Source organism: Mauremys mutica, chromosome 3, assembly GCF_020497125.1.
Source record: "Mauremys mutica isolate MM-2020 ecotype Southern chromosome 3, ASM2049712v1, whole genome shotgun sequence".
NCBI lineage: Eukaryota > Metazoa > Chordata > Testudines > Geoemydidae > Mauremys > Mauremys mutica.
In genome coordinates, this window is record NC_059074.1 from 114916308 (window position 1) to 114932006 (window position 15699).

Consider the following 15699-nt stretch of genomic DNA (forward strand, 5'->3'; position numbering starts at 1 on the left):
GGCAGAGGGGTAACACACTGGCTTACGGTTCTGGGTATCCTGAACAGAATGTCACAAATGGGAATTAAACTGTCCCTTGAAATCTGTAGCTCATATAGTCACCTGATATGCCATAAACTGGTCACGAAGCTGGGAGGCAGAATTCCACGTGATGCTACCATGCACTAGACTCTTAGCTTTATCGATCCATTTCAGTATGAACTCCAGCATCTCACTGTATTCTTCCAAGTGTGAAGCAGCCTGAAAATAAAAAGATCCATTTTATTAACCTGCACAGTAGGACTCTAAACATTTTTTAAAAGTGGCAAAAGTAGATCAAACTACCTATTTTTTGGTGGGGAGGGTAATTTGTAATATTTTTCACTATTATTAATTATTATTATTACTGAATTTAGTAAAAGTATTCCACATTATGAAGATAAATTATGTATGCCTCTAAAGTCTGGAGTAACTATTTTTTGAAAGTTCTTCCTCAAGAAACTAGGACACATTAGGAGTATATGGGTGGATGTGCATGCCTGAGATTGTCACACATGAATGTATTCTCCCTTTTTGCTCAGCTCAAGACTCCCACTTAAGTATAGTCATTCTTATCTTTGTGCCTTATCTTAGGCTGTCCCTTATGTCTCTCTTCCCCGCCTGCAATCCCCACACATCCCCCCCTCTCTATTTAAAGCCTGCTTTCTCTGTCTGGCCTATCAATGTTAATTTTCCAAAAGATTAAAAGTAGTATACTTATTTTAAAAATACAAAGCCAAAAACTGCACTGATTTCTGACACACCCACTTTTCTGGTTAGCAAGTATATTATAACTCTGATTCTCTACTCACTTAACAGGAATAACTTTGCTGAAATCAATGGATTTGCATTGTGAGAATGGAGACAGACCTTGTGTATCTGAATTGTATTGTTTGCCTAAAGCACTTGGACTGTAAGCTTCTTGGGATGGGGAATGGGGTTTCTTCTGTGTTTTGTACTCTGCTGAACTAAAATACCGGACAACAAATAACTCTTTCACCAAGCACTTTTTGCTAAAAGTAACATTGATTGAAAATTATTCTGACAGATATTTCCGACCTTCTTTTGGGAAAACTTTCTTGCAGAGGCAATGGAAAAGAATACCATCAAACACTATCCACTTCAAGTTCTGTAATATCTTCTCAAAGCATTTTGAAAATGGGGCTCATGACGTATTAGGATTATGGATGGCAGGACCACAAAATGTCCCCTCCCTCACTCTTATCTCAACTATTCAAAATACCAACATGCCAAGATAGTATCTCAACCTCCTTCCTTGTTAGTCCTTTTTTCTATGGCTCAATCGCTTGTACTGATCCAAATTTAGCAAAGCATGTGCTCAATTAGACTTTACACACTGAAGTCAATAGACAAAGCATGTGCTTAAGTGCTTTGCTGAGTAGGAACAGACTGCTGAATTGGAACCATTTTTAATAATTTTATTTCTAGACTTTTCTACTGCTGTATACAGGCTATGATCACCCTTCCTCCCCCACCCCACCATGGTTCAGGGCATTACAACTTCCATCCAAATGAATATGAATGGGGAGCTGCACTACTAATATTTAACTCCAGAGGAGGGGGCAGGTACTGCACTGGGCATGCTGTCTGTTGGAAGGCAGCTTTAAAACCTGGTTAGGTCGCCATAGGAACTTTGCTGACACGTTTCCTGGCAAAGGTGCTGAATCATCATCTCTCCAAGTTAGAATTATTCCACCCTCCTGACTTGGCCACACTTCATTGAGCCAGACTTACATCTGCCTAATGCCCATCCACAAGGAGTGAATTTGGCCCTGAATATGCACATATTACACATTATTCCAAGAGACAATCATGTTTTTATGTAACTATACAAAAAATAAAAGTCATTAATCAGAAATCGCCATTTTCTTGGAGCCTCTAAAAGGAAATAAATTAAATGATTTGACACCATACCTGGTTGAGTTTGGCTGCTCTGTACTCAGCCTGCCTAATGGTCTGTTGGTGTAGCCCAGTCAGTTTCCCTATCCTATTAGCCAGCTGTTTAGCCAGCTGGTGGTTCTGCTCTGCGAAATCTTGTACAGATGCGTCCAGTTCCACCAGCTTTATATTGCAGCTGTCCAATTCCTCACCTAGGATCTGGAAGAGGGAGAGAGCATTTTACTTACAAAATCAGTGAGTGGGGGTTGGTTTTTAACAGCCTTTTTGTGATTTTGACACTCCGAAGTTTCCATAGTTTGTTCCATTTCTATTTTGGCTGCATACCAGTAATGTTTCTTTAAGCAAACAGGCAGTAGAGCAGGATGTGTGATCATCTCTTCAATGACTGTCATTGCTGTTTCTTCCCCGTGTTCCTGGACAAGATGGATAACATTTTCCCTCCCCCACCAGAAAAATGAGTCACTTAGTGTTGCATCTACCAGTGTTGGCTGTGGTCCTATGTTTGTCCTCAAACTGAGTGGTCAACACATTGTTATCAAGATGAAGGTTTGGGTTGGTCATATGGAGTATGGATTTTTTTTACAAAGAAACATTTTCTGAAAAATTCAGAATGTGTCATTAAATATCAGTGTGTCCAGACTATTTTGTTTTTTCTTCTATTAGTACCATCAGTTTGTGCTGTGCACCTGACAATTTGTTCTTGTACCTGGAGGAGTTTGGACAACATTTCAGTAGAAAAAAAAAGAAGACTTAATCAACAGAATCTCTTAGGTAGAAATAGACGTCATTGTGTATAATGGTGTGGTGTGATAAAGATATTATACGAGTTTGGGAGGAATCTACCACAACAGGAAAAGCCATGAATTATGCAGTTCAACTTAAATGAGTGACAATAAAACTTTCTAACATACCAGACCTTAACGTATTTTGTCCTGTGTGGATGTATTTAAAAACATATTGGAAATGATTTAAATATAGTGTTTTATGTACACCACCACATGCAAAGGCAGGTGTCCTAGTTATCTATGATTCTTATTGCACAAATCTGTGAAGGAGAGAAGAAATGTTAGCTATTCCATGTTAGAAAAGTTTTTATTAAAAAAAAAAAGTGACATATGACATCTTGGAATCATTCAGGGCTGCAAGAATATTACATGTATTATGCTGGAAATCACTCATTTCTGGTGGCACAAAGTTCAAACAGAAAAAGTTCAAGGTGCACTTTACAATTATTATTACACAAATCAAACAAAAAAAATCTGGTCCAGGACTGAACATTGTCCATGATGCATCTCAGAACAGTTTTATTGTGGGGGAAATTCTAGTTTGGATTGTTTTTCTATGATGGAGAAGAGTCCGGGAGGAAAGGAAACATTTATCTGGCAGGTTAATCTTTATTTTTAATAAGATCTGTTTCAAGCTATTCAGAGATGCGGAATATTCTGAAAATGATGGATTAGAGCGCAAATGGGATGGGTAAAGGTTCATGGTAAATCAGCATCACGAAAGTGACACAGCTAATCAATCTATCCATAGACATACCTATATAGATATACATCTACCTATTGCAACACACCCTATTGTACTGTAGGTGTGAATATGTTCATCTCTATATTGCAGTATTGAAAGCTGCAGAATTTATATTGATTAAAGTTCCAATTTTTAAAAATGGAGCAACGAGAAATAATTTGATATATTCAAAACTAATTTGTATTCCATATATATAATTACAGCCATAGTTACATCATTAAACAAAACTATTACTGTTGTGATAGAAGCCAACCTTGTCTCACAATTAACAGATAAATGTAGTTGTAGAAAACTACTAGATGTCCAGTGATGCAAGAACATTTCATCTAAAGTTGGAGATACAGGAATACACATTTAATTGGTTTTACACCAACTTAACTGGGGCAATTATGAATCATTTTCAGTGGGATGCATTTCAGTGACCCTGTACAGCAGATAAGTATACTTGGGAGGCAAAATTTTAAAGCAGCATACTGAGAGAGACTGGTACTTTCTGTCACATCAGTCAATTTTCCTCTGTGTGCTGCACTTTGCTCACTTCCATCGACCAAGTCCATCTTACCTTAGTGTAGTTTTTAAAAATATGTAATATTTTGTGACAAACTTAATAGCAACTCTTTCATACAAATGAGCATTTGTGAGCACAATACATGTCTAACGGCCTCTGCAACCCAGCAAAATCATGAAGGGCCAGATTGTGTCACCCTTACTCAAACTGAGCAGCACATTGAGCTTCATGAGCAGTCTCACTGATATCAATGGGACTACTTTCTCAGAAAGGTACTAATCAGCATGAACAAAGATAGCCCAATGAGATAACTCATGCTGTTTTGGTGCAGCCTGAATAAAGGGGCAGTGTGATTGTCTCATGAGGCTCCCTAATTTCACTGGGTATGATGGGGGTGATTTACCACACCCTCTTTTTGGGGGGTGGGGGAGCATACTCTTCTACTTATGGCCTGACAGCTCTGCCTGCTCCCTGTCCCTCTCACCCACTTCATATTTGTTCCCATGGGAGGCATTTGAGGGCAGCCCTGCATGTGCACATGTGCAGAGGTTGTGGAAATCCTCAGACAGCCTGGATAAAAGGGAACCTTTACTCCTTCTAGCTGCATAAGGCAAAGTCACCATTCAGCCCTTTGTGAGCTGGAATGTGCCAATTCAGAACATGCCACCGTATAAGCAAATAAAGCGTTTTTCTTACCTTTTGATCTATTTTAGCTTGTGCTATATTATTTGTCTTCTCCTTCAGCTTGGACAGAATTCCATTTAGTTCTTTTGCTATCACCTGGATTTTCTGACCAAACTCTTGGTTTAATGTTTTGCTCTGCTGGACTTCCTTCTCTTTGGCTTGAATCTACCAAAAACAGCAACAGTAAGCAGAAAACCAATTAACCATACACTTTTCTTTCATAGGAGGATTCTCTTGCAAAACTAAGGAGATAACAGCCCTTTAGAGAGTTTTAGTATGATCACACTTGGAATATCACAACATTTCATTCAGTTACTGTCCTTTTGAAGATTATCATAGTATCATAGGTTTATATAGTGTCTTCTTCCAGTAGATTTTACCTGGTCATGTATAGTTACCAGGGCTAGTCCCACTTCTGCTAACTGAAGAGACAGTTCAGAAGGTAAAATGGTGTAAAGCCCCAGGTACTTATTCTGCTGCTGTTCGGCCATTTTCTCAACAGCTTGGCGGTGAGTAGTTACTTCACTGAGGAGAGCCTAGAGGATAGAAAAAAAGGTGTAATTCAGGAACACTGTAAAAGAAAAACAATAACTGAATAGAATTAGCTTGCAGGTATCAAGAGTAGAGGCATGAGAATGTTTGTAACAAAGCCTAGAATCACATGAAAATCCCCAGTTTTTGAGTTTCACTAAAAATTGAAAATTCAGATCAGTTCCATCTGAATGTTTGCTAGCTAAAGTAAACCAAACAATTTAGAATTTTGCATCAAAACATCATGCAAACATTTTCTGTTTCATAACATGGTTTTAATACAAAACCAGCAGTTTATACTGAGATTTTGGGTTCATTCATACACAAAATGTAAATCAATACTCAGGTAAACTGACGCGGAAATTATTATAAAAGCTGTGTTGGCTCTTAACCACTCAATCCTTTGTTAGACAGGCAGTTGTCTGCATAGCTAATTTCTGTACATGCCATTATATTTCAGTTCACCTTCTCTAACACTTTTTGCCACCTAAAGAAAGAAAATACTTGTGTGAGCTCATCTATATTGAAACATCTTTGAGCATCTTCATTTAAAATGTTTTTCCCCCCCCAAGAAGCAAATAAATACTTTATTATACTCTGCCATCCATATTCTAGAGTTTACTTTTATTTGAGATAGCAGCTTTCTTCATTCTAACTCCTATCCTAGGTATCTAGGAAGGGAGAATGTATCATAGCTCTCTTGCTACACATCATTTCTGAAGCTGATGGGATTGTTTTATAAGTTTGTCCAATCGCTAGTGAAAAAATTTCATTCTTATTGTATAATTCCAATTCATTATAATTCAATCTGATTTAGTGCTCATAAATAGAAAACACCAAAGATGTTTCACAAGGGGCACAAGAAGATTACAAGTTTGATATACCTGCAACTCCTCAAGTTGAGCATCTATTTCCATGGTGGGGTTTAGCAAATATTCTCTAGTTTCCTGAATCCAAGACTTCACTATATTAATCTCTAGCTCCACCTCCTCACGCTCCTTGAGTTCCTGTTTCACCAACTTCCCACTTTTCTTCACCTTCTGTTGCATGCTTCAAAACATAAAAAATTATTTGTGAAGAACTACAGCTTGCTAAAAATTTCATTATATTTTGTCAGATTTTACTGAATGATACAAAGAACAAATAAGGGAGACTGTTGCACATTATACATTTACAGGGTGACTAATAAAAAATGAAGTGGTGTTACAGAACACTAAATTTCAGATGTTTAACTCCACAGATCACCCATTTTACGTAGTGTGTCTTGACTGTATATATGCAGCATTGTTGTAGGCTTGAGTGTCCCAGGATATTAGAAAGACACGGTGGATGAGATAATATCTTTTATTATACTATCTTCTGTTGATGAGACAAGCTTTTGAGCTTACACAGAGCACTTCTTCAGGTCTGGGAAACATACTATGAGTGTCACAGGTAAATACAAGGTGGAACAGAACTACTTATGCTAAACAATCTGTTCCACCTTGTATTTAGCTATGACACCCTGAGTACATTTCCCAGACTTGAAGACGAGCTCTTTGTAAGTGTGAAAGCTTGTGTCTCTCACCAACAGAAGTTGGCCCCAAAAAAATTATTATCTTACTCACCTCTCTCTCATGACTGTATATCATTGTGACACTCAGAGAGATACGGGTATTGATAGAGTAGCTGTTATAAGACACAGTTTAGCCATTTGGACTTGCTACTTGATCAGGCTACCCTGACTTTAAATACATTTACCATACTTCCATCGAGGACTTGAGTCAGAAACTGGAGTTTTTGAACTTTTTATTGGTATGTTGCCAACAGTACACTAATTTAAAAGAACATGACTTTTCTAGCAAATATACTTTATTTAAATATTGTTTACTCCTTACTTGTGGCATCGGTCTTGCATTGCTTTGATTTCTTGCATGAATGGTAGATCCTCTTGAGAAGAAGTCTCCATTTCCACATCCTGGAGCATGCTCACTGCATGCTGCTTGAGCAGACCCAAAGAGGACAGCTGCTGCTCCAGCTCCAGAATGAAAGTGCTGTGGTAACCCAGAAGATCCAGAAGCTCTGTCTTTGATGCCTTCTCAACTGAGCTCTCTGGTAAGCGACCTTGTAGCTGATCTATCATTATAGTTGATTTTTGAATCTAAGGAAACGATACAGGTTTTGACAACAATAAAAGTAAAACAAAAGGTGGATACAGTTGATAGGAAAAGATTTAAACCTAGTGCTGTATCACTAGATCAGTAACGCATTATGATTATACAGGACCCGGGGGATCCTAAAGCTATGTTATGGTCATACCATAAACCTGAGCACAACACCAGGCAGTGAGTTCAAATCCAACCTATAGCAGAAATCTGAAGTAAAAAACCAAACAAACCATCATGTTGTTCCAATCTGCCTCTATCAAAGCTGGATTTTTTTATTGGTAAGGGAGGGTACAGCTTGTTCAGGAAGGTCAGGCAGGAAAAAAGGAAGGAGGTGTTGCCTTGTATATAAAAGATGCGTACACTTGCAGTGAAACTGAGATAGAAGTGGGAGGCAGAGCTGATGAAAGTCTCTGGGTAAGGATAAAAGGGGTAAAAACAAAGGTGATATCATGGTAGGTGTCTGCTATAGACCACTAACCAGGAAGAAAACATGGATGAGGCTTTTTTTCAACAACTAACAAAATCATCCAAAACAGGAGATGGTGATGAAGGGGGACATCAACTATCCAGATATCTGTTGGGGAAACACTGCAGCATGGCATATTTTCCAACAAGTTCTTGGAACGCTTGGGAGACAACCTTTATTAAAGAAGGTGGAGAAAGGGACTATGGGTGAGGTTGTTCTAGATTTGATTCTAATCAACAGGGAGGAACTGGTTGAGAATTTGAAGGTGGAAGGCAGCTTGAGTGAAAGTGCTCATGAAATGATAGCATTTATGATTCTAAGGAACGATAGGAGAGAAAACAGCAAATAAAAGCAATGGACTGCAGGCAGACTTTTGCAAACTCAGAGAATTGTAGGTAAGATTTCATGGGAAGCATGTCTAAAGGAAAAAAGAATTAAGGAGAGTTGGAATTTTTCAAAGAGACATTATTAAAGGCACAAAAGCAAACTCTCTCGATAGGAAAGATAGGGAGTATGGTAATAGACCACCTTGGCTTAAATAGGAGATCTTCAACAATCTGAAATTTAAAAAAAAAAGTCATATGAAAAGTGGAAACTAGGTCAAATTATGAACAGAAAAAACCCAACACAAACATGTAGGGATAAAATTAGAAAGGCCAGCATACAAAGCAAGATTAAACAGGCTAGGGACATAAAGGGTAACAAGAAAACATTTTTCAAATACATTAGAAGCAAGAGAAAGACCAAGGACAGGTGGGCCCATTACTCGGTGATAAGGGTAAGACACTAAAAGAAAATGCAGCAATGTCTGAAGTGTTAAATGCCTTTTATATTTCAGTTCTCATCAAAAAGGTTAGGAGTGACTGGATAACTAACATAGTGAACATCAGTTTAAATGCGGTAGGATCAGAGAGGCTCAAATAGAAGAGTTACTTGGACAAATGAGATTTCTTCAAGGACCTGATGAAATACATCCTAGAATACTTAAGGAACAGGCTGAAGAAATATCTAAGCCATCAGCAATTATCTTTGAGAACTCATGGAGGATGTGAGAGATTCCAGAGGACTGGAAAAGGGCAAATACAGTACCCATCTATAAAACGGGAAATAAGTACAATCCAGGGAATTACAGACCAACCAGCTTAACTTTGGTACCTGGAAAGATAATGGAGCAAATAATCAAACTATCAAACCTAATAGCCTTCTCCGACAGGACAATAAGCCTTGTGGATAGGGGGAAGTGTTAGACGTGGAATATCTCGACTTTAATAAGGCTTTTGATACTGTCTCACATGACTTTCTTGTAAACAACCTAGAGAAATATAGCCTCACAACTGATTGTAAAAGCGTACTCAAAGAGTAGTTAGCAATGGCTCAAAATCAAGCTGCAATGGCATATCAAGTGGGGGTCCCACAGGGTTCCGTCCTGGTCTGGTTCTATTCAATATTTTCATAAATGATTTGGATAATGGCATAGAGAGTACACGTATAAAGTTCAGAGATGATACCAAGCTGGGAGGAGTTACAGGCGCTTTGGAGGACAGAATTAGAATTCAAAATGATCTTGTCAAACTGCAGAAATGGTCTGAAACAAATAGGATGCAATTCAATAAGGACAAATGCAAAGTATTACACTTGGGAAGAAATAACCAGTTGCATGAATACAATATGGGAAATCATTGCCTAGGAAGCAGAAAAGGATCTGGGGTTTAAAGTAGATACAAACTAAGTAAGAGTCAACAATGTAATACTGTAATCAAACATCATTCTGGGATGTCTTAAGCAGGACTGTTGTAAGCAAGATACTAGAAGTAATTCTTCCACTTTACTCAGCACTGATAAGCAGCAATCATAAAAAACATTTTGCCAAGGAAAAATGCAGAATTTGTATTTTTATAGTGAATCTTTCATTTTTACATTTTGTGAAAATATAAAAAAAACATTAACTACAGGGGACCCCATTTATCCAATCTAACTGGGACCAGGGTCAAATTGGATAAGCAAAGAATTCAGATAATCTGGAAAATGGGCAAAGAGCTTCAGCCCCAAACAGTGGAGCTCCCTCTGTCAGACTTTCAGCTTGAGCCCCACTGCCTAGAGCTGAAGCTCTGTGCCCATTCTCTGGATTATCCAAATTTTTCCCTATCTTGTCTGGACCCAGTCCCTATTAGATTGGATAAATGGGGTTTCGTCGTATATTGTGTGTAGGGAAACTAAAGTTCAGCATTTCATTTTAATTGTAGAAAAACACAGATTTTAATGTTTTTTAAATCTGAGAATGTTGTGCTTTTTAATCACAAAAAAGTAAGATCGCTGAAGATAAGGCCTCAGCTGTAGGATTGTGTCCAGTTCTGAGCACCACACTTTGGGAAAGATATGGACAGGAGGGTAATCAATTGTTCTCCTTAACCACGGAGGACAGGACAACAAGTAAGGGGCTTAAATTGCAGCAAGGACGATTTAAATTAGATTTAAGAAAAACTTCCTAATTGGAAGGGTAATTAAGCACAGGAACAAATTATCTAGGGAGGTTGTGGAATCTCTGTCACTGCAAGTTTTAAAGAATAGGTCAGACAAACACCTGTCAGGGATGGTTTAGATAATATTTAGTCCTGTCTCAGTACAGGGGATTGGGCAAAATGACCTATTGAGATCCCTTCCAATCCTATATTTCTACAATTCTAGGATACTGGGCTGACCCAGTAGTCATTGCGGGAGAGCTCATTTGGGTTCAGAGACTGTACTTTCACTCTGGCAGTTGTCAGTGATGGGGAGGATGGTAAGGGAATGCCTTGCATTGCCATTGAGTGTTGAGTGACACCTTGTTGTTGAATCAGGCATTGTACCCCATTCTCTTTATTCAGAAGGAGTCGTCAGCCTAGAGTTGGCCCTTTGGGAAGGCAAAGGAAAGAATGAGGGATTAGAGAGAACTACCAAAAGTATCAAAAACAAAAACAGGATTGAATGAACTGTACAGAATGTTATTTCCATTCCATTTCAGGAGTGCAATATGGTCTGGAGGAATAGGCATAGGTGTCAGGAGTTCTGATCCTGCTGTTGTTAATCCCTTGCTGTTTGGCCTTGGGCAAGTAGCTGGGCTTCTTAGTCCGAGTTTCCTCATATGTAAAAACGGGGATGATAACATTAATGGACCTATCGAACTAATTCAGCCTTCAGCCCTGTGAGGTAATGTCTGTACAATGCTCTGAATCTGTAACACATTATATATTACAAGTAGTGAAAATGTGCAAACAATTAACTAGAAAGGAGTTATTCAGACCCTTATACCTTATCATTAAAGCATTTCCACTTCTGCACTGCATCTTCCAATATCTTCTCCTGCTCTTGGGCCACACTCCGGAGCCGTGCCCAGCGCTGCCAGACAGTTGTCATTGACCTGCTTATGGTTGCCTTACTGGCATCATTTCCGATTTTTTCCAGCTGAGAGGCCTTTTCCTCCAGAGCTGTGATCTTCTCGTGGAAGGCATTTACCATAGACACCAGGGACTGAAAAAGCAAAACAAATGGCAGGGTTTTCCTTTATATAGCAATACCTAACAGTACCAGAGTAGAAGCTACATCAACATTTCCCTTGTGAAGTCTATAGCACAGCTATGGGCTCAAATGAGACTTTAGCCTCAGAGCATTTATTTTCAAAATAGTTTTTTGCCATTATAATGTTTTACATACATACATAATTTTAAAGTGTATCCATTATCAATATTTGCATGCGAAGATTTATATTCAGTAACTTCAAATTGCAAGTTTGTCTAATGAGTAGCCAACTTAGCCAAATCAGTTTTTATATTTTAAAGCTCACTTAATTTATAAAATGCCTTGTGGGCAAGCCTCAGACTAACTGCATTTTACAAACTTGGTTTAGATCTGTGCAGTATTTATACAGGTATTAATGAGTGAGGAGTCCATGAGCAGAATGCGAAAAGTTTTGCATACCAGCAGTAGCTTGAGTGGAAGCTATGTGTGCACACTAATGAGTTTAAACACTAAGGCCCTGAATCGTCACTCGGTATGAACTTGGACATAATGGACACTAGTAGCCAAAAGGAGCCAGTTTCAGCTCCTCAATTCAGGGCCACCTGATCCCAGCAGAAGTCAGAGCAGAAGGAGGTCAACTCTAATTTCTGTCCCAATCCCCAACCTACTGGGACGGTGCGTTCACTTGGCAAAGGAGGCAGATAAGTCACCAGTACCAGTTCTATGTCAGTGGAAATTCTCTGCTGGGAATCTCCAGCTGGTCTCCAATGCTAGCTTTAAGCAATCTGGAGAATCTGGCCCTAGGCATAGTTCTCTACAGTGAGTAAACGTTTGAAGCTCCATATGCACCTGCTTTCTTAAGCTGCGTATGTGCTACAAGCTAGGGATGTAATTTCTTTGCTCGTGTATGTGTGCTCACATTATGCTCGTATTAGTTTGATGAGAGGTAAACAGCAGCGTACCTGCAGTAGCATTGGTAGCTACAGCGGAGGCATGGTTAAGCCATGCCGAGCAGAAACCCACCTGAAACCAGTGGATAAGTACTCGGCACAGCTCAGCCCTCCCTCCGCTGCCACTATCCTTGCTACTGCAGCTACACTGCTATTTATACTCGCACTGGCTTAATGAAAGCTACCGTGAACAGGTATATATGAGCAGGGAAATCACACCCTTAGCTCTGTGTGGACATAACTTCACTCTCAAGAACACAAGGTAAAAAGGGGTGGGTGTGACTGAATGCACCCCTGTATTTATACCTACACACCACTGAAATAATCCTTGTGAGGTATCATTTGATAACTAATAACTTGCTGATTAAGAATATCATGGTGAAATGTGTGAGGCAACATTACATGTAAACTTATGAACATAAGATGAAATTATGACAGAAAGTCTGGGGCGGGGGTAAACCTGTTCCTCAAAGACAAAAGTACAAACTAATGCCTCTAACCAAATGTCATCAAAGTTACAGGGCAACTGCCTGTCAAGTGGCCATTCTTTGGCAACGAAGAGGGGCAGGAACAGATGTGTCTGCATTTTAGTAAATAACCACATGGGATCTCTTTCACCACAAGACTCCATGTTTCCATCCCCACAGCAGGAAGGAAATTTATCTCGGGATAACCCTCAGGAAAATGCATTTCAAAGGGTGACTGGACTATAAAAGTGAGGGGCAAAACCAACCCATGTTATCTATCTTTCTCTCTGTCTCATTTTTATCTTAGAAGACAAAGGAACCAGCCTTTGGACTTTGGAAGGGGTTCTGATCAAAGAATTTGGTCAGCCCTGTTGCTGGGAATATATAGTAAGAATTTTATCTTGAACCAAATATAGTTGGTTAAGTTTTAGTTACTAGAAAGCATTTTATCTTTATTTCCCTTGTAACCATTCCTGACTTTAATGCCTTATATCTGTACTCACTTAAAACCTCTCTCTTTGTAGTTTATTTAACTTGACTTATTGTTTTTAAATCAAAACTATTCCAGCACTGTGTTTAAAACTGAACTCTTTGGGTAATTCCATTTAAAGTACCAAACTGTTTGCATATGGACTCCTTACAGGGGCGACAAACCTCTAATATCTGAACTGCCCAGGAGCAAGCAGAACACACGTCTTTGAGAAAATTCAGGATTGGGAGTGTGTTGGGGTCACCCTGCAAGTGGTAACCAAGGCTGATAGAAGCCTGAGTATGACTGGAGTGTTCCTGACAAGCTGAAGCTACACACAGACACTTAGGGTGTGACCTGCATGCTGTTTGTAAGGGGGGCCCGGGTTGGGAGCTACAACTGCAAAGCACTGTGAGGGAACCCAAGGTTGCAGGGCAGGTGGTGACAACCCCTCACCAGTCTGGATTGCATCCCAGAATATGATAGTGGAATGCGAGTGTTTAAGATATCCCTGCAATACCATGATCTCAACTCAGAATTTTTAAACTTTTGATTGTTTAAAATAGATCCATATGAATATTTCAGTGCAGTTATTTTATATTTAATTAAGCCTTTTCAGCGTCTACCATTGAAAACAATATATAGAGGAAGAAGTCATTCTTATAAGACAACTCTTATTTCATTTAGCCTGTAAATAAAAGTCTACATTATAAACCTGACACCTCATCACCTCACATATCTATCTAGTGGAAAACAAACAACGATGCAAGTCACTGACTGTCCTTGGTATCCTGCGTATGGCACAAGATTTAACTGATTCACAGCGTTTTCAGTAACCTTACCTTATGTGCTAACAATTTCTGTTCTGCTTCATGACCAGAAGGAGCCTTGGCTACAGAGAATTCAGATAATTTCTCCTCAGCCTCATTCATCAATTCAATAACCTGCTGCCTTGCTGTTTGGTACTCCTGCCACTGAGACGTATGCCTTGGAAAATGAAACACCAGCAAGAAAGATTTAATATAACACAAAATCATTTAGAATCAAACATTGTAACACCAGGGTCTACATTTCACATACTTTGCTATTAGCAAATATCTCCAATGGCTGGACATGGGACGCTAGATGGGGAGGGCTCTGAGTTATTACTGATAATTCTTTCCCAGGTATCCATGTCTTGCCCATATGCTCAGGGTTTAACTGATCACCAAATTTGGGGTCAGGAAGGAATTTTCCCCCATGTCAGGTTGACAGAAACCCTGGGTTTTTTTCCTTTTTTTTTTCTCCTTTGCCTTCTTCTGCAGCATGGGACAGAGGTCCCTTGCGGGTTTAAACTAGTGTAAATGGTGAATTCTGTGTAACTTGAAGTCTTTAAACCATGATTTGAGGACTTCAGTAACTCAGCCAGAGGTTATGAGCCTTTTTCAAGAGTGGGTGAATGAGATTCTGTGGCCTGCAATGTGCAGGAGGTCAGACTGGATGATCATGATGGACCTTTCTCGTCTTAAAGTCTCTGAGTCTAATACCTTTCATGAGAGAAACTCAACATTTCCTACAATCATAAATCTCACAAAATCATGAAGCCCTGTAAATAACATTGATGGGTACCACTATACTAATTTAAAAATAAATAAATTGAAACTTAGAGAACTTCTTAATGGTCAGACAGCAAGTCAGCAGCACAGGAGGAAATAGAATCTAGGAGTTCTGAATCACAAGCTACTGCTCTATTCAATAGAATACACTCTTTAACAAACTCCAGTGAAGTTTCTGAAGTATCCCCCTTTCTCTCATCAACAAAACATGTTAAATTTAAAAAGTGAATAAAAAGGTACTTCTGCAGTTGATCCTGCTGGGTTTCAGATTCTTGCTTGGTTTCCTTGCCCTTTTCTTCTAAAACAGCTACATTCTGTAACAGCTCCTCTCTTGCTGTGGCCTGGATAAATGGTTCCATCTCAGACACCAGGGCTTGCAGCTCCTTCAGATGACCAAGGAATTGGTTTTCTGTGCTGAAAAATTCAGTGTGATTCCTCAGGTTCTCCTCAGAGCTCTCCACATCCAGACCATTCCTTGCCAAATGTAGCAATTGCTGGGCATCCTCAAGCCAGTCACCAGCTGTTTGTATCACTTGGTAGTACCTTTGGCATAGGCTATAGAGTTTGGTCAAAACAGCCTGGAACAACAGTGAAAATACTGCACACAGTTACAGAGGCAACTATCTACAACAGCAACAAAAAAAATCACAAACAAGGTGTGACAGCTCTACCCACTCCCCACCCCTTTCCATCCTCTTGCTCATTGGGGGAACAGCAGCTGTGGACAACGTTCTTTCTCTGCCCACTACTGAGACTCAAGCTCTGAGGAGGCCACAAGGAGTATGTGTGTGAGCTGGGGTGGGTCTTACTTCTTTTCTGTCCCTATACCGCTTCATAGGACTGGGCTATGAACTGTGCCTAAGACCTCAGAAAAGACAATATGATTAGCAAAGCCAATCTGTTCATCATGATCACAGAC

General features: G+C 39.4%; 1 protein-coding gene across 1 annotated transcript in view; it reads right to left on the bottom strand.

The window, feature by feature from the left end:
* Nucleotides 1-15699, bottom strand: part of SYNE1 (spectrin repeat containing nuclear envelope protein 1) — a 468360-nt gene that overhangs the window by 166461 nt on the left and 286200 nt on the right. The window contains exons 77-85 of the mRNA XM_045009096.1: nt 15021-15358; nt 14028-14172; nt 11093-11311; nt 7069-7331; nt 6076-6241; nt 5041-5196; nt 4673-4825; nt 1954-2136; nt 103-240 (exon numbers count right to left, since the gene is read on the bottom strand). Coding sequence (XP_044865031.1) covers nt 103-240; nt 1954-2136; nt 4673-4825; nt 5041-5196; nt 6076-6241; nt 7069-7331; nt 11093-11311; nt 14028-14172; nt 15021-15358 — 1761 coding nt within the window. The remainder of the gene's footprint in view (nt 1-102; nt 241-1953; nt 2137-4672; nt 4826-5040; nt 5197-6075; nt 6242-7068; nt 7332-11092; nt 11312-14027; nt 14173-15020; nt 15359-15699) is intronic.